General features: G+C 46.5%; 1 protein-coding gene across 1 annotated transcript in view; it reads left to right on the forward strand.

Annotated features, from left to right (window-relative positions):
• Positions 1–24569, forward strand: part of GSAP (gamma-secretase activating protein) — a 646974-nt gene that overhangs the window by 56662 nt on the left and 565743 nt on the right. Inside the window, exon 2 of the mRNA XM_069229679.1 lies at positions 3588–3664. Coding sequence (XP_069085780.1) covers positions 3588–3664 — 77 coding nt within the window. The remainder of the gene's footprint in view (positions 1–3587; positions 3665–24569) is intronic.

Here is a 24569-nt window from a genome sequence, read left to right on the forward strand (position 1 = left end):
GGGGTCCTTGGTGAGGGAAAGTATCAGCTGAGTGTTGTCGGCGTAGGAGGTGATGATGATGTTGTGTTTGCGTACGATGTTGGCGAGGGGGCTCATGTAGACATTGAAGAGAGTCGGGCTGAGCGAGGAGCCTTGTGAGACGCCGCAGATGATCTCGGTGGGGTCTGAGCGGAATGGAGGGAGGTAGACTCTTTGGGAGCTATTGGAGAGGAAAGAGGTGATCCAGTCCTTGGATACCGGTGGAGTGCAGGCGGGATGTTAGGGTTCAGTGGCAGACGGTGTCGAAGGCAGCCGAGAGGTCGAGGAGGATGAGGGCGACTGTTTCTCCGTTGTCCATCAGAGTTCTGATGTCGTCTGTGACTGAGATGAGGGCTGTTTCTGTCCTGTGGTTGGCTCGGAATCCGGACTGAGAGGGGTCGAGTAGGTTGTTGTCTTCAAAGAAGTTGGGGGAAGATCGGCCTATTTTTGCAAAGCCCATCTGCCCCCAAAGGGGCAGAAAGCCCACCAGGGAACATTTTTTTTCAAAATAAAAGGGTGCAGGTATGGCCGCACCCCCACCCCAAATAAATGGGGCCAAAGTTGTTCTGCCCACCAGTGGGCAGATTGGGCAATTACCCCCGGTCCACACCCCGGGGGGGGGGGCAGAAAATCTACTTAATACCAGGCAATTAAAACAAAAAAAAATAGTGGGGTGGTGGCTACCAACCAGTATGGGCCTGGTTATGCCCCCACCCCAACTGAAGGGGGTAACAGTCTTTCAGCTCTCCCCCCGCACACTAAAACATCTTATCCCACGGCAAGCAAGAGGACATTTGATTATTTTGGATTTTGGTTTTATTTGGGCCATGAGAGCTTGGTAACTCTCAAAATCGTCCCACTTGGAATGGTGGGGGCTGCACTTTTTGGACTTTGGGACGCTGCCATGTAGAAAAATCCACAAGACCTAGACCCATCTGAAAACTAAACATCTGGTTGATTCCAGGGTGGTGTGATTCACATGCACCCCGCACCATTTTCTTACCAAAATGCCCTGCAAAGTTTCAACTTAGCTTGAAATCACACATTTTTCCCACATTTTTGTGATGGAACCTTCCGGAATCTGCAGGAATCCACAAAAGTCCTATTACCCAACACTGTCTCATCTATACCGATAAAAATTCTGCTGCACTTGTCAGCCTAAAAATGTTTTGTTTCACACTGCCCTTTTGGACCCGCTTTGGTTTCCCCCCTCAATTTCAACATGTTTTTGGTTCTTCCCTGTCACAAGGACTTGGCCCACCTACACAAGTGAGGTATCATTTTTACCGGGAGACTGAGGGGAACGTTGGGTGGTAGGAAATTTGTCCCAAGGCGGCGATCCCACCCAGAAATGTGGGATTTAAAAAAATATTTTTTTAGCTAAATGTGACGTTTGCTGAGGATTCTGGGTGAGAAAACATTGGGGGATCCACCCAAGTCACACCTCCCTGGACTCCCTCATGTGTCTAGTTTTCAGAAATGTCTGGGTTTGGTAGGTTTCCCTAGATGGCTGCTGAGCCCAGGACCAAAAATGTAGGTTCCCGCCCCAGCAAAAACAGGTAGTTTTGTATTTGATATTTTTGATGTGTCCAGATAGTGTTTTGGTACATTTCCTGTTGCAAGCACTAGGCCTACCCACACAGGTGAGGTACCATTTTTATTGGGAGACTTGGGGGAATGCTGGGTGGAAGGAAATTTGTGGCTCCTCTCAGATTCCAGAACTTTCTGTCACCGAAATGTGAGGAATACGTTTTTTTTTTTTTTTTTTTTTTTTTTTTTTTTGGCCAGATTTTGAGGTTTGCAAAGGATTCTGGGTAACGGAACCTGGTGAGAACCTCCCAAATGTCACCCCATCTTGGATTCCCCTAGGTGTCTAGTTTTAAAAAATTTGCAGGTTTGGTAGGTTTCCCTAGGTGTCGGCTGAGCTAGAGACCAAAATCTACAGCTAGGCACTTTGCAAAAAACGCATCAGATTTCAATATAAAAATGTGACGTGTCCATGTTGTGTTTTCTGTCGCAAGCATTAGGCCTCCCCACGCAAGTGAGGTACCATTTTTATCGGGAGACTTGGGGGGAACACAGAATAGCAAAACAAGTGTTATTGCCCCTTGTCTTTCTCTACATTTATTCCTTCCAAATGTAAGACAGTGTGTAAAAAAGACGTCTATTTGAGAAATGCCCTGTAATTCACATGCTAGTATGGGCATCCCGAAATTCAGAGATGTGCAAATAACCACTGCTTCTCAACACCTTATCTTGTGACCATTTTGGAAATACAAAGGTTTCAACAAATGAATTGCTGTGTACCCGGTATAGAATGAAAACCCACTGCAAGGTGCAGCTCATTTATTGGCTCTGGTTACCTAGGGTTCTTGATGAACCTACAAGCCCTATATATCCCCGTAACCAAAAGAGTCCAGCAGACATAACTGTATAGTGCTTAAAAAAAAATCTGACATCGCAGGAAAAAGTTAGAGTAAAACGTGGAGAAAAATTTTTTTTTTTTTTTTTTTCACTTAAATTTCATTTTTTTATTTTTATTTCAGCTGTTATTTTCTGTAGGAAACACTTGTAGGATCTACACAAATTACCCCTTGCTGAATTCAGGATTGTGTCTACTGTTCAGAAATGTTTAGTTTTCTGAGATCCAGCATTGGTTTCACACCCATTTCTGTCACTAGCTGGAAGGAGGCTGAAAGCGCAAACAATAGTAAAAATTGGTTATGTCCCTGTAAAATGCCAAAATTGTGTTGGAAAATGGGGTTTTCTGATTTACGTCTCCATGTTCCTGAAAGCTGGGAAGATGGTGAGTTTAGCACCACAAACCCTTTGTTGATGCAATTTTCAGGGAAAAAAACACAAGCTTTCTTCTGCAGCCCTTTTGTCCCAATATTTTAAAAACAAAACGAAATTTTCGCTGTATTGCAGCTAATTTCTTGGTCTCCTTCAGGGGAACCCACAAAGTCTGGATACCTCTAGAATCCCTAGGATGTTTGAAAAAAAAGGACGCAAAGTTGGCGCGGGTAGCTTATGTGGACAAAAAGTTATGAGGGCCTAAGAGCGAACTACCCCAAATAGCCAAAAAAAGGCTTCCCACTTGAGGGGCAAAAGGCCTGGCAGCAAAGGGGTTAATGCATTAAACACATTTGTACAACGCAAACAGAGACACATTGTTATTGGAGCAGTTGATAAAGAATATAATAACAGTACAATGCAAAAAAATGGCATTGATTGTGAATACGAAGACAGTAAGTGTTGTAATGTGTGATATGTTCCAAAAAAAGGCCAGTTTTAGGTCCCTTCAGAACTTCATCAGATTTGGGTTAAGTTCGAATTTAAAGCCATTATTGATTAGGAGATCAATATAGTCCTGTGCTGACCTTAACTCAATGCTAACATACTTCATGTGAAGGAGAAATTGAATTTTTAATTGTATGCTTTTTTTTCTTGTTAATTTCAATGCATTTTTAATTTTAAGTTTGGTGCACTAGTACATTTCAACCGGCAAAATATAAATAGTACATACTTGAGACTGCAGTAAAGTGATGGTTGTGTTTTTATAATTCCAGATACTTTTCAAACGAACTCGGAAATACCACACATTGTGAATGTTGAAAGAAGTGGCAAGATTCTTTACACTTGGAAGGTACGTTCTTAACTACGTAGCCAAATCTTCCAATTCATGGACAATCTAATGTTACTCACGATGACTAACACGCTGTACTGTGAGGAGCTCCTTCAATCTAAAGCAGTGTGTGAAAATGTAGGGGCAAACGAAAAAGTCAGAGGTTTTTATGCTTTATCCCCTCCCGTACATTTGTCAGTGAGGTCGATTGAAGGTACATAGGTGTTCACACAAGAATTGGTAGCGGCCTGAACAATATTTGCTATTGTGCTAAATGTTGTAGTTAAACCGAAATCGTTTCCTCCTCAATGTCACTACTACAGAAAAAGCGGATCCTTGCAATAAATGATTGTCCTCTTAAAAAATGTTTTGCTTAAAAGAATCACCCAGGCCAAGAATACTGTTTCATGAATATCTTGTGTGCTTGCTCTAAATCCAATAAAATGCAGCTGTTCGTGTTGCTATTGAAATAAAATCTAAGTATAGCTTTTCATTGTAGATACAATTGTTGGATAACATTTTACAACCCCAAATTATTGGAGAACATCAGAGCAGATTAAACAACGTGAATGAAGCCTGCATGACACTGAATTCTAGAGCGCGTCTCCACATACAAAGCCTAAAGTCATTCTTGGAGGGGTGTCTTTCACTTTATCATCTCACAAAAAAGCTGTGTCTGCAGGGCAGAGCTAATAACTTACTTTTTTTCAAATGGTGCTTCACACTTATTTTCTGACCTCTACAAGCATTGACTATAATACATGATACCTTTACATAATGCTCAATTTACCAACCTCATAAATTTGGAAGGTTAAGTCTGCTTTGCCGAGATTCAGGTTTGTGAATTTCAGTCATTGCAGATTTCAGTGGTGCATTTTAGCTTGCTGAGCCGCCTTGTTGGCTAGTAGTAGCAATATGAGAGTGCATCACCAGGGGGTTAGTGTGAAAAGCTATGAACACGCTTGCATTTAGAACAGAGTTTTGCTACTCTGAACACATGCCTGGTGTCACAACCACTTTCAGAGGGCCACAGGGCCCAACCCTGGTGGTTGAGACTTTTTACTTCTGACATCCCGGCACCCGACCTACTATGGTTCCTGCTCAGCTGGTCCAAGTGCCCCTTCTACACTTTACTGTCAGTGGTAAGTGTGGTTGAGCTGTCCATGCTTCCTGTAGTGGTGAGGGGGCAAGAGAGAAAGTAGGTACAGGTTAGTGAACACAACTCATAACTAAAAGTGCAGACAGTACAAACAATAAATCAATGTCAAGTGAAATACTTGCTTTTATAAGAAAAGTAGTAGTTTACACATGCAACAAATTACAACATTCAAAAGCAACAATACAGTTCTCCTTGAGGTCGGGGCTCTAGTAGTTGTCCGGCAAATCCCTTCCCCAGCCTCCTTCGTGTAACGTGTTCGGTGTTATTCCTCATCCACTGGTGACCGTATCAGGAAAGGCAAACTATCAGGCTGTGCGCCAGAGTTCTCGCTTTGACTCTTTAGGAATTTAGTCAAAAGTTTCTGTGGAGCCGTAGAACCATCAGCAGCGAGTCTGCTGGGGCCCAACTGGCCCAGTTCGTGTCTTACCCACTCTCGCAGCACAGAAGAGTTTGGTGATGCAGAAGGTACCTCTAAAGTACATTCATGAGGCCTGCTTAGTTCAGAGAAGAGGGGCTCCTTGCAGCCCACGTGGCAGCCACCTGCAGCAGAGACTTTGTCATGAGTGGCGCTGCCAGAGATCTCTCAAATGTCAGGGCAGTCACTGCTTGTGCAAATGCTGTAAGTTGACTGCTCAATGGGTGGGGGCGTGGTGGGTTTGGGTGGTGTGGGGTAAGAGAATCATTTCTTCAGCTCTTGACAGGAGCCAGTGCAGGTGCAACATCATCCAAGGTGTCTCCGACAGTCCTCATTTTTGAGTCGGGGACAGTTCCCTCCCAGTGCAGGTCAGACCCGCAGACCATAGCCTCAGCCTTTTCTTTGGCCAGCAGCCCAAATCCTTTGGCAACGTTGTTACCAGCAATCCCTCCTGACATACGGGGTTACTGCAGTACATGGTGATATTGGCGCAAGCACCCCTGCCCAGACTGTCACAAGTCTTGGCACTTCTTGAAGTGGTAACTTTACCAGTGGCCCCTTCTGGCATCCAGGGTCACTGCAGTGATGCAGTATGGTTGTAGCAAAACTTGCACAGCAGCGCTTAACATACGGCCCAGTCTGCAGCAGTCCTCTCCTGGCATATGGGGTTTGCCCAAACCAACCTGCTCATGGGTGATGGCCCGATCGATGCACAGCTGAATCCCCCACACCCCGCACAAGAAGCCATCACAGCAGGCCTCCCCACCGGACTTTGATAGTTCCAGTGCTCTCATCTTCGTGAAAGGTTGTACTAGTCTTGGCAAGCCCCATTTCTAGCCTGTTTGTCAGTGTGTTTGACTGTGTCACTGGGTTCCTGCTAACCAGGACCCCAGTGCTTATGCTCTCTCTGTTCCCAAATTTGTCACTTCATACTTGTATTCCATCCCAAATTGGCATACTGGTACCACCTTATAAGTCCCTAGTATATGATACCCATGGCATGGGGGTTCCAGGGGATCCCCATGGGCTGCAGCATTTCTTTTGCCACATGAAAAGGCTTCTACAGGACTGCCAATGCAGCCTGTGTGAAATGGTCCTAGCACCATTTCAAAGCCATTTACACTGCACAAGGTCACTTATAAGTCACCTATGTGGCAGGCCTTCCAACCCTGAAGGCTGGGTGCCAAGTACTGGTGTGTGAGGGCATCCCTGCACTAGCAGAGGTTCCCCCCACGTCGTCTAGGACCATTTTCCTGGACTTTGTGAGTGCAGGTACACCATTTTACGTGTGCACTGGACATAGGTCAATACCTATGTCCAGCTTCACAATGGTAACTCCGAATAGGGCCATGTAAGGTGTCTAACACCTGGGAATTGTACCCCAATACTGATTCTAGTATTGGTTTTACAATTTCATGCACTCTGGGGCTCCACAGTGGACCCCCAGTACTGCCATACCAGCCTTTTGAGGTTTTTCAGGCAGCCCCAGCTGCTGCCGCCTCATAGACAGGTCTCTGCCCTCCTGTTGCTTGAGCAGCTCAAGCCCAGGAAGGCAGAACTAAGCATTTCCTTTGGGACAGGGATATTACACCGTCTCCCTTTGGAAATAGGCGTTGCCTCCCAGAGCCTCTGGGAATGCTTTGAAGGGCACAGATGGTGCCCGCCTGGCATAATCCAGTCTACACCAGGTCAGGGATCCCCCCAGTCCCTGCTCTGGTGTGAAATTGGACAAAGGAAGGGGGAGTGACCACTCCCTTGCCCATCACCACCCCAGGGGAGGTGCCCAGAGCTCCTCCAGAGTGTCCCTGGGTTTTGTCATCTTGGATTCCAAGGTGGTGGAGCACTGTGGGAGCATCTGAGTGGCCAGTGCCAGCAGGTGACGTCCGAGCACTCCCATGATAGGTACTTACCTGTGTAGCTAGCTAATTCCTCCTTTCAGAGCTGTTTAGGTTATCTTCTCTGTGTGTTTCCTCAGATTCGGATTGCAAGACTCCAGCAGGAATCCTCTGCATCTTTTACTTCTTCTACTGACAGAACCTCAGCTGAACCCTCCAGGAACTCTACAAACTGCAACAAAGAAGCCAAGACGACTTCTGCAATATTTTATCTTCAGCTCCTGCTAGAAGCTGCAACTGTTTCCAGGTTGTGCATCCTCAGAGGACTGCCTGTATTCAGCCTGCACCAGAAGAACTGAAGGAATCTCCTATGGAGTGATGGAGTCACTTCCCTGCTTCAGCGACGACCGGTGGTGTGGGTGCCTTCTCCAGACGACGAGCGTGGATTCAGCAACACGGGTGGTGGACTAAAGTGGCCCCGACAGTCCAAAGGTCCAGCTGTCCAACGTTGGTGGAGGTAAGAGCTTGCCTCCCCAAGCAAGACAGTACTCTGTGCACCGCATGTCTTGCAGTTGCCAAGGCTTGTGTATGACCGTCCAAGAAGTTCTTTGTGCACAGCAATGCTTAGGCTCCCAGCACTCCTTCCTTCAATGCACAGCTTCCTCCTGCGTGGGATCCCTTTGTGTCGTGCTGCGTGGGCCTCCATTTGCACCTTCTTTGTCCCTGTGCTGTGGACTCCTGTGCACGCTGCCTGGTCTTCTGAGGGCGCTGAGTTGCTGAGAGCACCCTCTGTCTCCCCCTCCTGGGTAGAGGCCACCAGGTCCTTCCAGGTCCTGGGCACCGCCATTTTCCCGTAACTGTGAGTGTCCAGGCTTGTTGGCGGAATCGAGCGACACAAACCAGACTGCAATCATCCAACCGGCGTGGGACATCTGCACCAACCAGGAACCCGCATCTGTCTTTTTGGGCGCATAACTGACTTTGTCTTCTCACCGGTGGTTCTTCTTTTGCACCTTCATCTGGGTTACCAGGGGCTCCTGTTCTCCCTGGACTCATCATTGCTTCTTGGACTTGGTCCACTTCTCCCACAGGTCTTCAGGTCCCGGGAATCCATCGTTGGTGTCTTGCAGTCTCTTCTGGTTCTTGCATAATCTTCAATCATGACTTCATGTGTGTTTCAGGAAACTTACTGTGATTTACTCCTGTTTTCCTGGGCTCTGGGGTGGGTTTGATGACTTACCTTTGGTGTTTTCTTACACTCTCAGTGCCTCTCTACACACTACACTTGCCTAGGTGGGAAACCAACTTTCGCCTTCCACTATTTTAGTATATGGTTTGTGTTTCCCCCTAGGCCCATTGCAAATTATTGTGATTTTCACTATTTGCACTGTTTTCTAACTGTTTTTACAGCTATTTCTGCATTCTAGTGTATGCACTTTGTATATTACTTACCTCCTATGGGAGAATAGTCTCTATGGTATTGTTGATATTTGTGTCACCAAAATAAGGTACCTTTTTTTTTTTTTGTATTTTTTTTTTTGTAACTCTGAGTATTTTCTTTCATGTGTGTGAGTACTGTGTGACTACAGTGGTGTTGCAAGAGCTTTCCATGTCTCCTAGATAAGCCTTGGCTGCTCAGCTACAGCTACCACTAGACAGCCTGGCTTCTAGACACTGGCTACATCTCACTAATAAGGGATTACTGGACCTGGTATAAGGTGTAAGTACCTTTGGTACCCACTACAAACCAGGCCAGCCTCCTACTCTATCTTCATGCATTGTACCCTTACTATATACACATGCATTCAGCACACACATTTTCTGTCTGCGCTCACTGTTCCGCTCTGAAGCTTTTCTATAGTTAACCAGGGTGTGTTGCTCTTTCCACAACCACACACTGTCAGCACACACAGTCACTGGGTGGTCTGCACAACACTTCACCCTTTATGTATTGTACTTCATGCAAGCACACATATTCAAAGCACATGCTTTCCATGTGCATCCTCTGCACAGCACTACTTTTCTCTTGTAATGTATTCCTCTCATGCATACATACAGCCAGTACATGTACTAACCACACATGCACTGCACAGTACTGTTCTATCCTTGCACTGTACCTTTCCCAGACACACATACAACCAACTCGGTCACTGAATACATGATGGGGAACCAAGTCGGGGCTCTAGCTTGCCTCTGATTGTCAAAGCTCAAACCATTTACCATGTAAATCACACAGCCAATGTCCTATAAACATATGATTAGACTTTTAGACTTTTTTAGACTTTTTGAATTTAAAGTATAGTTATGTAATCTTTTGCTCTTGTGTTGATTTATTACATTCAATTTTATTGAGTGACTTGTATTACATTTCTGAAGAGGAGCTTGGGAATAACTCTGAAAACCCAAGATAGTTTAACAGTGCCTTCAGTGGGCCAGTACTTAATTAATTTGTTTTTTTATGTACACTATATGCTCAGCCAAAATTGCTATATTTCCTATACCCTCGTCTATTAAACCATATCCAAGTGTTTTAGTATCTTGGATAGAATTTGCTCTGAACTGAAGTACTTCTAGCTTATCTGTAATGCAACAGTTAACTAAATGAGCATGGTGAAGTACCATCATGTTCTTTAGAATCTCTCAATTTAGTCAAGTTGAAAATCTGGGATTTGAGGCCGTTAAATTTTACACAGTTAGCAGTTCACCTACTGAGCAATAGCTCTCTTTTTTTCACAACCCCGCACACCGTTTAGCATGAGATCAGTTCATTTTTCAGGCGCCACATCAATACACTGTCTACATTAATATACTGTTCTTACAGCTCGTACTGAAATATTGACACCACATGTATTGCGCAGTATAATAAATATTACGTTATGTCTCGAGTGGATGAATCAGAAAAATGAATTGCCGTCTTCACCAATATAATAATGTTCCTCAGATATGCTTACAGGAGAACCCTTATCTTGACAATAAAACCAACCTATGCACTAACTCCTTAAAAATAGGCCATTTGCCTTAACTGTTCTTATCGCTTCTTTGGAAAAGAACTGACAGAAATGTTTGCAAACGTCTTTTCTTCTTTCCTATTATAACCTGTGCCCAATAAGCTTTAAATTACACCAGTAATCCCCATGCAGATTTGAACTATGTAACCTGTCCTATGCACCACTGCCATAACCATAATAAAAACTTACATTAGTGAGAACTATGAAACCTTTTTGTAAAATTGCTTTGAATTCTTATCCAGTTTTAACTTGTATTATTGTCCCAGAGTGCTTTTAAAATGTATCCATATTCCAAGCAGGTTTAACAAATTCGATCAGTATGTCAGAAAGATAGACGGAATCACAGGACCATGATAAGTTGTTTTGGCCGAGTGCCGTGTCGGCAACAGACTTATCATGGTCCTGTGATTCCGTCTATCTTTCTGACATACTGATCGAATTTGTTAAACCTGCTTGGAATATGGAACTCCCTTCACGCGATTTTACCTTTCAAAATACAAATGAGCCTTGAAAAAGTCAAGAATGACGAAACACGTGTCGGCTGTTTTCTTACCATTCTGGAACCTATCTACAAGCAACCTCATGATTGTATCTCATTGAATCAGGATATTTTGTTTTTCCTGAAACACTATTAAATAGTAAATGTTCCATACTACGATCATGTGATGTGCCGTGGTTTTCTCATCATTTACATGGACTGGAACCCATATGGGCAACAGCTTTTCACACCCTGTGGCTGGGTGTTTAACCACTTGAGCACTCCCTTTCTCCAAGAAGAGACTTTGCTGTCATGAACTCTGTATTCTATTAATCAAAAGCCTTTGGTAGTGCGCACTTTCTACACACAGCCATGTTCCTCATTGTTTGATACCTTGCTGTTATAGCCAGATCAGTTGAGAATTCCTTTCTGTGTTGATGTCCCACAATGGATCACTGAATGTGATGCCACTTCAGCTCCCTAGAGTGGGCAGACGGGGGAGTGAACCAGGGCCCAGATAGGAACTCTGTACATTGTGGTCATTTTAAGTCCCCCAATTTTTCTTTAAAAAAAAAGAATATTTGTATTGATTTTTTTTCAGAATGCTCCAAATTCTTTGTACTGAGTCACCTGAATTACAAATCCCTTTATCATCCAAAATTGGTTCAGCATCATCGTTGTAGGGTTCACAGCTGCGTCTCAAAACAAAGGTGAGCTTGAGGCCCATCATTGTAGCAAATTGCGTTCAGTTATTTAAAGTGAGTAAGCAACCCCACCTATGTAGAACAGTACAATCTACAAGATACATGATGAGTCCAGGCCATGCTTCCTAAAATGTTAGTAAGAGAAATCAGACTAAAGATGCCGCTCAAAGACAGGGGAACAGTGGAAGTTCTTAAGAAGTAATTTATCAAAAATTGCCATTGACAGAACTGCAGAACCTCCCAATAGAGACTATAACAGAAATACAAAGGTTATTAACTTTGTAATGGCATGATTGCAAAGTTATGACCTCATTAATTTGTCTCTGATTTTGGTCCTTCTAGGCTTGTTCTTTAAATACTTTTAGATCTTGCTTACCTTGAGGAGGGAACCGTGTGTTAAGGTGAACTGATAGTCGATTAAGTTTAAGTGTCACTGCTCAAGGAGGATAAATCTAATTTTCTTCAAACACCTCATGGTGCAAGGGTTGTGGGTGCTCAGAAAACTATTTACTAACCTGCTTGTAAACTGTGTCCATGACATTTCAGACACCTCTCAAACCCTGCGTTCTGTAAAACCCTGTTGTGTGGTTTTTATTATTATTTTTTTTCCACCTCTCTTTTAGCACCCCTTTGATTAGGTGAAGCCAAGCCAGCACACATGCGCTCTCTCTCGACATGCTGTAATCTACTTCTGTGGGCTTTCACCACGCCCATCACATGCCCACCACTTTCATTCATTCCTTGGCCTGCCTTTCAAAATTTATTTTGGTTTCTTTGGTAAATGCTTTACGTTTGTCCTGCCTTTTGTATGTTTTGTTCTCACTCTGGAGACTGACCCTGTTACACCGATTATTGCACGATCGGCCATATACATTAGTGTTGGTGCACTACTTTTTTCATTTGCCTCGGATTCTTTTGTTAGTTCCTGCTCTTGTTCTGCTGCATATCTCGCAGCGCAGCCCCACAGCCCGCTTTTCATTCACATGTTGTCTGTGTTGCCTTTAGTCCCTCCCAACCTCCCCTCCTCATGCTGTCCGTGTTGTCAGATCCCCGCACCCGCCCTCCTCCCAGTTTTGATCTTGTTTGTATGTTACTACCGGCTCAGGAACTTTATTTTTAGATTCAGAGCATCTCTTTACATACGCAAACGCTCGCTCCCTCGCATCAGGCTGTGGGGTAAAACTAATAAGGAAATGAAAATCCATCTCTGAGAGAGGCGCAATGTTTTATGACTTCTGCTTTCCTGAAGGGTCTCGTGAGAGGTCCCCAAATCTACACTTCTATGTAGAACTGTAACTCCTAAGACATTAGCTGCTAAGATCAACTTCTGGTGGGCAAAAAAAATCATCCTTTGAATAAACAAATAATGCATTGTGGTAAAACAGCGTAAGCCTGCGCACGCAATTACGTATATGTTTCTCCCAAACCCCCAGGTCCATCTCTATCATGCAGACCGAGCTGATGACAGGTGATTATTGGGCTGAGGTGAGTGCTAGAGTTCGAAAGAGGTGTGGGGGGGGGCAGGATTTAGAAACTGGCACAGAAGGAGTGCTGCGAGGAAGCGGCCTCCTGTCTTTTCCCCCAACCCATTCACAGCCTATACTTGATGCAGAATCTGGCTAAAAGCTGCTAAATTAATTGCAGCTGCCCTTCCCTCCTACCGATAGACGACAGACAATTGGGAGTCCAGGGTTTTTCTTTTACAAGTGATTTTTTTCAGAGGTGTTGGTCCCATTAAACTAAACAACGTGTTATATGTCTGGAAACGAAAAGTCTGTGACATCATTCAGACGTGAGCATATTTTAATAATTTGGCTAAGAAAGCAGTAGTCGACCATGTCGAAGGGCTCGCTTTCCTGACCTAATTCTGTTCCCTTTCCATGATTGTCACACACAACCAGTGCTTAATTTGTGCTTGTTGTTTCCGGTGCTGAGCACCGGCACTTATTTGTGAGGGCCGGGGCTTGTTCTTCTACCTCAGGCATTTGCTGCGAGCAAAAGACACATATGGGAAAGAAAGAAAAACTAAAAAGCGTCATAAAGGGAGAAAGCAGAAAGTTGCAGGATGAGCTGAAGGGGCAGGGGTGGCCGTAAATGGATTGAAGAGGCCCGAGATGGCTTCAGGATTACGCTGCCTCAGTATTCAGTGCTGGTAGATTTAATTACAGCAGCCTCGTGTTTAAGAGAAGGGCTTTGAGCACCGGCACCTCTTTATTTACAAATTAAGCACTGCACACAACTGCAGTGTGGGAGACAGCTTTTAATACCAACCCCTTATTCCAGAGAGCGACTCAGATCCTACCAAGACAATTAGCTGCCCGAAACAGCAAAGTGCACATGTATGTTTGTATAATCTGTAATATATTGGCAAAGTGCAGCACAAGCCCTCCACACCATCTAGCGCTTGCAGCTGCCTCCTCCTCCCTCCTGCTTGTTTACTTTACAGCTGTTTAACTTTAAGACGTTAGTTTTGTGGCATCTATTAACCATATTGCTTAAATTCACTAGGCAGTACCACACGTGCGTGAATCACACTGTCCACAGAGACCATGTTGGATGTGGCTGTAGCCCTCATTTTGTGGGAGGAGCAAGTAGGGTGGTTCACATTCCTCAAGTTACACGGTTTGCGCCAGGACGCCAATCTCCAATTAACAAAGCTGACAAGAGGTATGGTGTTTAAGGCATGTAAGGAGTATGAGGATTGGGTGTTGCATGTGCGCTTGTTGGTAGGGTGGTTGGCTGCTAAGTCCAGGAAGTGAGTGCGTTTCTGAGGCTGAAACTGGTGATGGACAAACTGCACAGGCTTAAGCAGCTTGATGCTTTTCCAAAGACTTTGGAGCATTTCCTGCTTGTTTACTTTATGGCTTTTTAACATGGTCTGATATTGCGCCTTTTGTGTCTCTGTGTTGTGCTCTCAGGCACTGCAGTTCGAGCAATTTAGGTTTGTCTTCTCTAGGAAGTTCCTTGTCCAAAAGACTGGGTATTTGAGATTCTTCAAATGTTTCTAATACTGATTTTAAATATGGAGGTGAGTGGTGTACTCCGTGCACCTTGTGTTCCAGTAATTACAAATACGAGCAATTTAATACAAAACTTGTTCTTAAACTCACTTCATGTAACATGATTATTTTCTTATCAAATTTGACAATAGCAAGTTGCGTGGTCCCTTGTTCTTCCTTATAACCTCATAAAAGTCAAACGGCATTGAGTAGTTGGCTAGGTCTAGCAACCTGACTTTTTCAATCCCATCTGAACGCCACATACAATTAGTAACTTTATTTCACTACTACACCTTCTAGATAAAGGCACATTTTGCAGTGGTATATTCTTTTACCAGTTAAGTGATCTCTGTTGACAGGAGTGCCATTTAGAATACAACACATAGGGCTAGATGCAGGAAAATCCGATTTTGCGACTCAAATTGCGAGTCTGAGCGACTCGCAATTTGAGAGTCGCAAAATCGGATGCTGGATGGTGTCCCTGACACCATCTGCGCATCGGAAGGGGGTCGCAAAGACCCACCGCATTCAGGGGTGTGGAATTTATTAAAATATCTACTTGTCCAGGGGACAGGTTGCTTCTCAAATCTACTTGTCCTGTAAAAAGATCTACTTGTCCCTTTGGTGCCATTTAGTGTGGCGACAAATTATGGCAGCAATTAATAGCCTCTCTGATTATGCCAGGGCTACTACCATAGTAGGGCTTGAATACTTGAAGTTTCAATTCCTACTGTAGCAATTTCATTATTTTGCCACCTTTCTGCAGATCTGCATACTGGGGCTGGAGGAAGCAGTAAGCAATAGTTCCAGGGCTGGAATGCCTTTGAGTCTGCAAGCCTACTTACCTGCATGTTTTAAAGATTTTTACCAGCTTCTCTCGAATATTTTCCCATAATAAGAAAGGTTGGACATTTACTCCGGACAATAGCAGAATTAGAACTTCTTCCAGAGTTGGGAAGAAAGTGGCTGGAGGGAAAATGAACTTGCAAATGCTCAATAGATTTTCACATGAGCAAATCTACACATCGTATTTACCCATGCTAAAATACAGTTCACAAATATTTTACAGGGGTACGACATATACCCTGGGTGCACTTTTGTGACTTTCTTTAAAAATTTGGGTCCACATGTAGGTAGGTTCAGATTTGTGTCCTGCAAATTGCGAGTCGCAAATCCGAATGTAGGATGGTGTCCTTGACACCATCTGTGATTCGCAAGGGCTTCGCAAATGCCCACCTCATGAATAATCATGAAAAAATAAAGCAGTTATTTTTTGTAATGCAGCCCGTTTTCCTTAAAGGAAAACAAGACGCATAACAAAAATGAAACGTTTTCGTTTCATTTTTTCAGAGCAGGCAGTGGTCCGCAGGACCACTGCCTGCTCTGAAAAAATGTTTACAGTGACATTCACAATGGGGAAGGGGTCCCATGGGGATCCCTTCCCTTTTGTGAAAGTGTTAGCACCCATTTGAAATGGGTGCAAACTGCGATTGGTTTGCGCCCGCGTTCACAAAACAATCCTACATTGCACTGCGAGTCGCAGTTAGGAAGGGAACACCCCTTACTAATTGCGAGTCGCAAACCCGTTTTGTGATTCGGTAACCAGGTTACTGAATCGCAAAACTGGGTTTGTGCATCGCAATGTGCTTTTCGCATGTCGCAAACAGCGAAAGTCGCTGTTTGCGACATGCAAAAAGCTACCTACATGTGGGTCTTGGTCCCTAATTAGGTCTGGTGTGAACAAAGACATTTTGTTTTTATTAAACTTCTATTTCTCTCTCTTTCGGCTGGCTTTACTGTGAGTGATCGCATTCTGCTCTTCCACAAGGAGCATATTGCCACACAAAGTAGTTTTGTTCAGTGTCAGGAACTACAGTGGCAATCAGTGACGTAACGAAACTGGAGGGTGCCCCTTTGCAAAGAACATGGAGGAGCCCCCTCTCCAGACTCACTCAGGGCAGGTGCTGTGCTTAAGGGGCCCCCTGGAGGGCGGCTGCGGGCCTTTGTTATGCCGCTGGTGGCAACGTGTGCTTTTAGAGTTCAAAAACATTTTGGGGGGGTTTTGCCAGTGTTTGTTACAATGTTGAGGGCCTGGTAGCTCCCACAACAATAAAGTGTTACAAAAGCCATGTCAAAACAAGACACGCATTGATGAAACTAAAAGACTTATAAAAATATGTCAGATCAGTTGGCTTTGTCAGTGTTTGTTTATTTTTATGCTTCCTATAATCGTGTTGAAAATGGTTACTCTGATTTTCCATTAGAAATATTTTTGGGAAATACTAGCATGCATCAACACATTTTACTAAATGACACTTCATTTGCATATAATCAGAGAGCATTCTGGGAGCATTATACTTAGCCTCTTAGCCTAAACTTTTCAAACATGTATGTACACGTATTTTTTTGTTGTACTGGAACCAACGTCAGTAGTGAAGTGTGACCTTAAAACATTTATTTACAGCACTCACTCTAATAATGAAGACTTTCAAATAATGAACCATAAATACAAGTTCGAACAGCATTATCTTTAGGAAACACATTACCTCAACTGCAGAGAGTTCCAGCTCTGTAAACAGGCAGCCAAAGGGTTTGTGCTGCAGGGGGTTGGGCCTACTTGTCCCAAGGACAAAACAAACATAAAAACTTGTTGCCCTTGACCCCAAACAAGATGTCCCGGGCGATAGGAATTCCACATCCCTGTCATTAATATTAATGAGGTGGGTTGCAAATGGCGACCCCCTTCCGATTCGCAGCACTCACAGGGATGGTGGCCTGCTGGAGACAGCAGACCACCATGTCTGTGACTGCTTTTTAATAAAGCTGTTTTTTTTTTTTTTTATTGAGTTTGAGTTGCAACACAAACAAAAAAATGAAACGTTTGTGTTTCATTTTTTCAGAGCAGGCAGTGGTCCATTGGACCACTGCCTACTCTGAATAAATGTTTTCAGGGCCATTCACAAAGGGGAAGGGGTCCCATGGGGACCCCTTCCCTTTTGCGAATGGGTGCTAACTGCGAATTGCTTTGCGACCGCGTTCGCGGTCACAAAGCAATTCTACATCGTGATGCGAATCGCAAATAGGAAAGGGAACACCCCTTCCTATTTGTGAGTCTCATTCCCATTTTGCGAGTCGGTAACCAGGTTACTGACTCGCAAAATGGGAATGAGCATCGCGATGTGCGTTTTGCATGGCGCAAACAACGAAATTCGCTGTTTGCACCATGCAAAACACTTGCTACATCTGGCCCACAGTGTATTAATAGCTCTTTACTTAGTCAAAGGTAATTATGATACCCGAAAGAATCTCCTGCAAGAACATTGCCAGGCACTCAAGACACTGTGGAAAAGTACATATCTCCAAATTATTATCCATAAAGAAGTAAACCCTTGTTAAAATCTCTGAACACCTACTACTGTTCCCTGTGTGACCCCCCTCCAGCACATGTTTCCAAGTGTCTTCTAGTGGCACAGAATCCCTCCTCATCCCTTGGTTCTGGCAGCCTATATACCCTTTGTTCTGTCACTCATAACTTTTTCCCTCTACTATTCTATTCCTCTCAATATTCATTACTCTTCTTACTGGCAGGCCTTTCACCAGAGTCCCCTTTTTAGGTTAAAGCCTATCAGACAGCGCAGCTGTCTTGTTTGCTGAAGACATCATGAGGACATTGGGAAGGCTTCCCTGGGAATGCATTATACCGGGAAACGCCCTGAACCACGACTCTGTAACAACGAAGTTGTGGACAACGAAAGCGGAAGAACGCTTTCGTTAACCACATCTTCGTTGTTTTGTGCCTTAATGTTGGACCTGGCTTTTTGACAGGGTCATCCCCAAACTTTTTGCCTCCTTCCTCCTATATTTTCTGACCTGTTGTTGTTGGCTTTTGACCTCTGGGCACTTTACCACTGCTAACCAGTGCTAAAGTGCATATGCTCTCTGTGTAAATTGTACTATTGATTGGTTTAGCCATGATTGGCTATTTAATTTACTTATAAGTCCCTAGCAGAGTGCCCAATATGTGCCTAGGGCTTGTAGATTAAATGCTACTAGTGGGCCTGCAGCACTGGTTGTGCCACCCACTTCAGTAGCCCCTTAACCTTGTCAGGCCTGCCATTGCAAGGCCTGTGTGTGCAGTTCCACTGCCACTTCGACTTGCCATTTAAAAGTACTTGCCAAGCCTAGAACTCCCCTTTTTCTACATATGTCACCCCTAATGTGTGCCCTAGGTAACCCCTAGAGCAGGGTGCTGTGTGGGTAAAAGGCAGGATATTTACCTGTGCAGTTATGTCCTGGTAGTGTAAAACTCCTAAATTTGTTTTTGCACTACTGTGAGGCCTGCTCCCTTCATAGGCTAACATTGGGGCTGCCCTCATACAGTATTGAAGTGGTAGCTGCTGATCTGAAAGGAGTAGGGAGGTCATATTTAGTATGGCCAGAATGGTAATACCAAATCCTGCTGACTGGTGAAGTTGGATTTAATATTACTATTCTAGAAATGCAACTTTTAGAAAGTGAGCATTTCTTTGCACTTAAATATTTCTGTGCCTTACAATCCACGTCTGGCTGGGCTTGGTTGACAGCTCCTTGAGCATTCACTCAGACACACCCCAAACACAGGGTACTCAGCCTCACTTGCATACATCTGCATTTTGAATGGGTCTTCCTGGGCTGGGAGGGTGGAGGGCCTGCTCTCACACAAAGGACTGCCACACCCCCTACTGGGACCCTGGCAGACAGGATTGAACTGAAAGGGGACCTGGTGCACTTCTTAGCCACTCGTTGAAGTCTCCCCCACTTCAAAGGCACATTTGGGTATAAAACAGGGCCTCTGCCCTACCTCATCAGACACTTGCTGGAGAAGAAACCTGAACCAGAACCTGCATCCTGCCAATAAGAACTGCCTGGCTGCCTAAAGGACTCACCTGACTGCTTTCTACAAAGGACTGCTGCCTTGCTGTTGCCCTGCTGCCTTGCTGAACTCTTGTCTGGCTGTAAGAGTGCTCTCCAAGGGCTTGGATAGAGCTTGCCTCCTGTTCCCTGAAGTCTCAGGACCAAAAAGACTTCTCTTTTTCATTTGGACTCTTCGCGCGCCGAAAATTTCGACGCACAGCTTGCTCCGCGGTGAGAAAAACGCCGCACACCAACGCTGATTGACTTTCGGGACGACCGGAACTTCGACGCACGGCCTCGCAAGGACAGCGCCGCCCGACTTCCAGATGGGAAATCGACGCAATGCCTGCCGTGAGAGCGAAACTTCGACGCACAGCCCCGCGGAACGACACGCAGCCGGAAAACAAGCAGGAGAATCCACGCACAGATCCCTGGGACATCTGGTAATCCCGCAACCCACAGAAAGAGACTGTCCGCGCGCCGGAAAACGACCCACGACTTCCCCGCGTGAAAAATAACGCTGCAAGTCTGTGTGTGCTGGGGAGAAATCGACGCACACACCATTTTTCCACGTATCTCTTCTTCTGCAGCCCTTTGCGGAGATTTTCCACTCCAAACCAGGTACTTTGTGCTTGAAAGAGACTTTGTTTGCTTTTTAAAGACTTAAGACACTTTATATCACTTTTTTGTGATATCTTTACAAATTCATATTGCATCTTTGATCGTTTGGACCTACAATTATCCTGATAAATATTATATATTTTTCTAAACACTGTGTGGTGTACTTTTGTGGTGCCATATTATGGTATTGTATGATTTATTGCACAAATGCTTTACACATTGCCTCCTAAGTTAAGCCTGACTGCTCGTGCAAAGTTACCAGAGGGTGGGCACAGGCTAATTTTGGATTGTGTGTGACATACCCTGGTTTTAGGGGTGGTGGTTGGGGTAGTTTAGGGTTTAGGGATGTGGTGGGGTTTGGGGTTGTTTTAGGGGTGGGGGTTGGGGTGGTTTTAGGTTTTAGGGGTGGGTTGCGGGGTCGGGTAATTTTTAGGGGTGGGGTGAGGAGTTGGGGGTGTGTATAGGAAAGTCCTCCTTTTTGCCCTGGTCACACCCATACTTTTTGGACAGGTACTGGTGGTTACTGACTCTTGCCTGTGCCCTGGGTACTGCTTACCAGTCCCAGGGCCAGTGCTGTGTGTAAAGTGGATATGCAAATTAGGCTAATTATAATTGGCTAAGTCAACCTACCTATAAGTCCCTAGTATATGGGAGGGCATGTAGGATTAGGGACCACAGCATAGATCTGCTGAGGTGCTCAGTGTCATTTTAAAGGAAGGCCTGCCTTGCTGGCTGCTTTTAAATTAAAGTTATGTGTAAATTTGACTTTGGAATTAAAAGTAGTTCCAAAGTCTTAAACTACCTTATTTTTACATATAAGTCACCCCTAAGGTGTGCCCCTATGGCTGGGTGCCATGTAACTATACGCAGGGACCTTATAAAAATAGTTTTAAAAGCCCTGGTGAGGTAAAAACAGCCACATTTGTTTTCCCCTCATTGTAGTGAATGGCCTTCATAGGCGAGAATGGGGAGACTTTATTTTTATTTTAAAAGTCCCCTTAAGTGACAGATACAATGCGTTTGGAATCAAATTAATTGTTATAATAAATCCCACAACTTCCAGTTGTGGGATTTAATATAACTTGTTCAGGTAAAGAGTTTTAAACTTTACCTGAAAAGTTGCCAACTTCAGCCCTGCATTTTTTTTGCTGCTGTGCTCTGATTGGCCAGCCTCTGGCAGCCTGGCCAGTCTGCATGATGAGGTGTGAAGTGGCCTGGCTTCACACAAAGAGATGTGCCTGTGGAAGGGGATCTCCCCTCAACAGATGGTGAGGCAGGAAGGGGGAGGGCTGCCAAACTGGTCTTCAAAGGCAGAAAATGACATTTAGAGCAACCCAGCAACACCCCCACATCCTGCAACCCCAGACAACTAGGTGCCCCCTTGATTAGATTAGGAGAGAGCAGGAGAGGGTTGTGTTTATGATTTTTAGCCACACCAGTGGGTGGGCTCAGCCAGATGTATCCTCCAAAAATTGATTTTTGAGGAATGTTGCCTCCTGGGATTGATTTTTTCCACACTTCCCAGGAAGTGGTCATCACAGGGGGAAGGACCCTGCCCCTCATTGGAGAACCAGGACCTCCCTGTTTTTCACCCAGGAACAAGGATAAAACTGGCAGACCTGCACCCACACCTCAGATTCCAACAAGGAAGAACCTCAGAAGAAGGACTGCACTGCTGGACCCCTGGCCTGCACCTGGACCCTGCACTCTGAAGGACTGCAGCAGCTGCACACTTGGGCTTCACCACAAGAAGGACTTTTCCTGGCTTCAGCTGGTTCAAGGAGGGACTCCCTGTTTGCTACAGGTGAAAAATTGCTAACCAGAGTGCCCTGCACCAACTCCTGAAGAAATCAACCAGCTGACCACTGTCCAGTGGCCAAAAAGGAGTTTGCGCCAGTTGCATTCTGGGAGTTGTAGTCCACACCCCCAAGGATCATCTCAGAGCTTTTGGAACCTTGGGGTGAGCTGTGGACCCCAAAGGAACCTTAAAGCAACATCTGGGAGAAGATCCAGAAGTTTGGAGGACTTTTGAAAAAAAGCTCCATAGAGGGACCGACCCGCTGCAGCAATTCTAGCCGGCTTGCCTTAACCATGACCCGGCCTGATTTGCAGGTTCATCCCGGTGAAGAAAATCTTCAAAAAAGAGACTAAGGTGGTCATTACAACCCTGGCGGTCGGTGCTAAAGCGGCGGTAAAACCGCCAACAGGCCGGCGAGAAAAAAATTGAATCACGACCGTGGCGGAAACCGCCAACAAAGACAGCCACTTTAACACTCCGACCGCCACGGCGGTACAAACAAACAGCGCGGCGGTCACCGCCAACAGACAGGCGGGAGTCAAAGTACCGCCCACAGTATCACAACAGTCCAATCCGCCACCTTTTCTGGGGCAGATTCACCGCTGATAAAAACACGGCGGAAACAGGCATTTCGAAGGGAAAACGCTCACCTCTACACACCCCACGAGGAACGAGGACACCATGGATCCGGAACTCCAAATCCTCCCAGCCATAGTCTTCCTGCTCCTCTACCAGGAGCACGTACGCCGGCGCAGAAGACAACGGTGAGTACTGCACCTACGACACAGGGAAGGGGGGAGGGAAAAAACAGTGACACACACACACACACACGCAACACCCCCACCCACTACAACACACACACTAATACATATCTATACATCACAGTTACACCCCCCAGACCCCCTGGAAGAATACAAAGACAAAAGGAAATGACTGTAACCATTGAAATATATTGAAATACAGCAATCAAAAATATATACACGCTAAAAACTATTATATACACCAAATTTACAAGTCCAGGCATTGTACCAGGCATTGTCCGTGGACCACTGGGCCCAAAAAACATGGTCAAAGCCCACACCGGATACCTGACCTAAACGGAGAGAACACTGCAGGGGCATCAGATAGCAAAACTACAGGCACCTCGGGGGGGGAGTGGAAGGGGTGGGGGGGGGGGGCACCTCAGCCGGATGAGTGCACGACGCCAGATCCACGAGGGGGCTCCATGCCCACTGTTCCATCCTGGGGAGTGCAAAGCCACAGTCTCTCAAGTCTCTACAGTGGGTGGGTTTCCCACTGTTCCATTCTAGGGAGTGCAAGGCCACAGTCTCACAAGTCTCTACAGTGGGTGGGTTTCCCACTGTTCCATCCTGGGGAGTGCAAAGCCACAGTCTTTCAAGTCTCTACAGTGGGTGGGTTTCCCACTGTTCCATCCTGGGGAGTGCAAAGCCACAGTCTCTCAAGTCTCTACAGTGGGTGGGTTTCCCACTGTTCCATCCTGGGGAGTGCAAAGCCTCAGTCTCTCAAGTGGATAACAGTCTCCACTGGTTCTGGAGGGTGCCTGTTGGCCAGAGTGCTTCTTCCTGTGCAGGAATGAGGTAGTGGATGCATGTCTCCACTGGTCCTGGAGGGGGTCTGGTGCCCAGAGTGCATTGTGCAGCCCTGTCCGACACAGATGCGGCACTGCCCCTGCCGCTCATGGGCCAGCGGTGCGTGAGATGATGGTCCCCTGTTCAGCGGTGCGTGAGATGGCGGTCCCCTGTTCAGCGGTGCGTGAGTTGGCGGTCCCCTGTTCAGCGGTGCGTGAGTTGGCGGTCCCCTGTTCAGCGGTGCGTGAGTTGGCGGTCCCCTGTTCAGCGGTGCGTGAGATGGCGGTCCCCTGTTCAGCGGTGCGTGAGATGGCGGTCCCCTGTTCAGTGGTGCGTGAGATGGCGGTCCCCTGTTCAGCGGTGCGTGAGATGGCGGTCCCCTGTTCAGCGGTGCGTGAGATGGCGGTCCCCTGTTCAGCGGTGCGTGAGATGGCGGTCCCCTGTTCAGCGGTGCGTGAGATGGCGGTCCCCTGTTCAGCGGTGCGTGAGATGGCGGTCCCCTGTTCAGCGGTGCGTGAGATGGCGGTCCCCTGTTCAGCGGTGCGTGAGATGGCGGTCCCCTGTTCAGCGGTGTGTGAGATGGCGGTCCCCTGTTCAGCGGTGCGTGAGATGGCGGTCCCCTGTTCAGCGGTGCGTGAGATGGCGGTCCCCTGTTCAGCGGTGCTTGGGATGGCGGTCCCCTGTTCAGCGGTGCTTGGGATGGCGGTCCCCTGTTCAGCGGTGCTTGGGATGGCGGTCCCCTGTTCAGCGGTGCTTGGGATGGCGGTCCCCTGTTCAGCGGTGCTTGGGATGGCGGTCCCCTGTTCAGCGGTGCTTGGGATGGCGGTCCCCTGTTCAGCGGTGCTTGGGATGGCGGTCCCCTGTTCAGCGGTGCTTGGGATGGCGGTCCCCTGTTCAGCGGTGCTTGGGATGGCGGTCCCCTGTTCAGCGGTGCTTGGGATGGCGGTCCCCTGTTCAACGGTGCTTGGGATGGCGGTCCCCTGTTCAGCGGTGCTGGCCATGCCAGGGTGCTCATGTGCCATCTGGCCTGGGCCTGCCGGGGCCCTCCTGCCCACCTGTCCTGTGGGTGCCGGGGCCCTCCTGGGCAGCTGGGATGGGGCTTTTGGTGGCCTCCTGGGCAGCTGGGATGGGGCTTTTGGTGGCCTCCTGGCCAGCTGGGTTGGGGCTTTTGGTGGCCTCCTGGCCAGCTGGGTTGGGGCTTGCGGGGCCCTCCTGGCCAGCTGGGCTGATGGCGGTGTTGTCGGGCGTGCTGCCATTCCCAGCCTTTCCTGCTCTCCTGTGGCCCTTCCCCACCTTGGCCGGTGTCCCAGCTGCCTCGACACTCCCGCCGGGAGCCCTGGTAGGGGTTTTTGTCCCTGGTGTCTTGACCCTCTGCCGCCGTGCACTGGCAATTTTTGGATGTTTCTGAGGGGGGGGGGCTGGCTGTG

The sequence above is a fragment of the Pleurodeles waltl genome, chromosome 4_1, assembly GCF_031143425.1.
Source record: "Pleurodeles waltl isolate 20211129_DDA chromosome 4_1, aPleWal1.hap1.20221129, whole genome shotgun sequence".
Lineage (NCBI taxonomy): Eukaryota > Metazoa > Chordata > Amphibia > Caudata > Salamandridae > Pleurodeles > Pleurodeles waltl.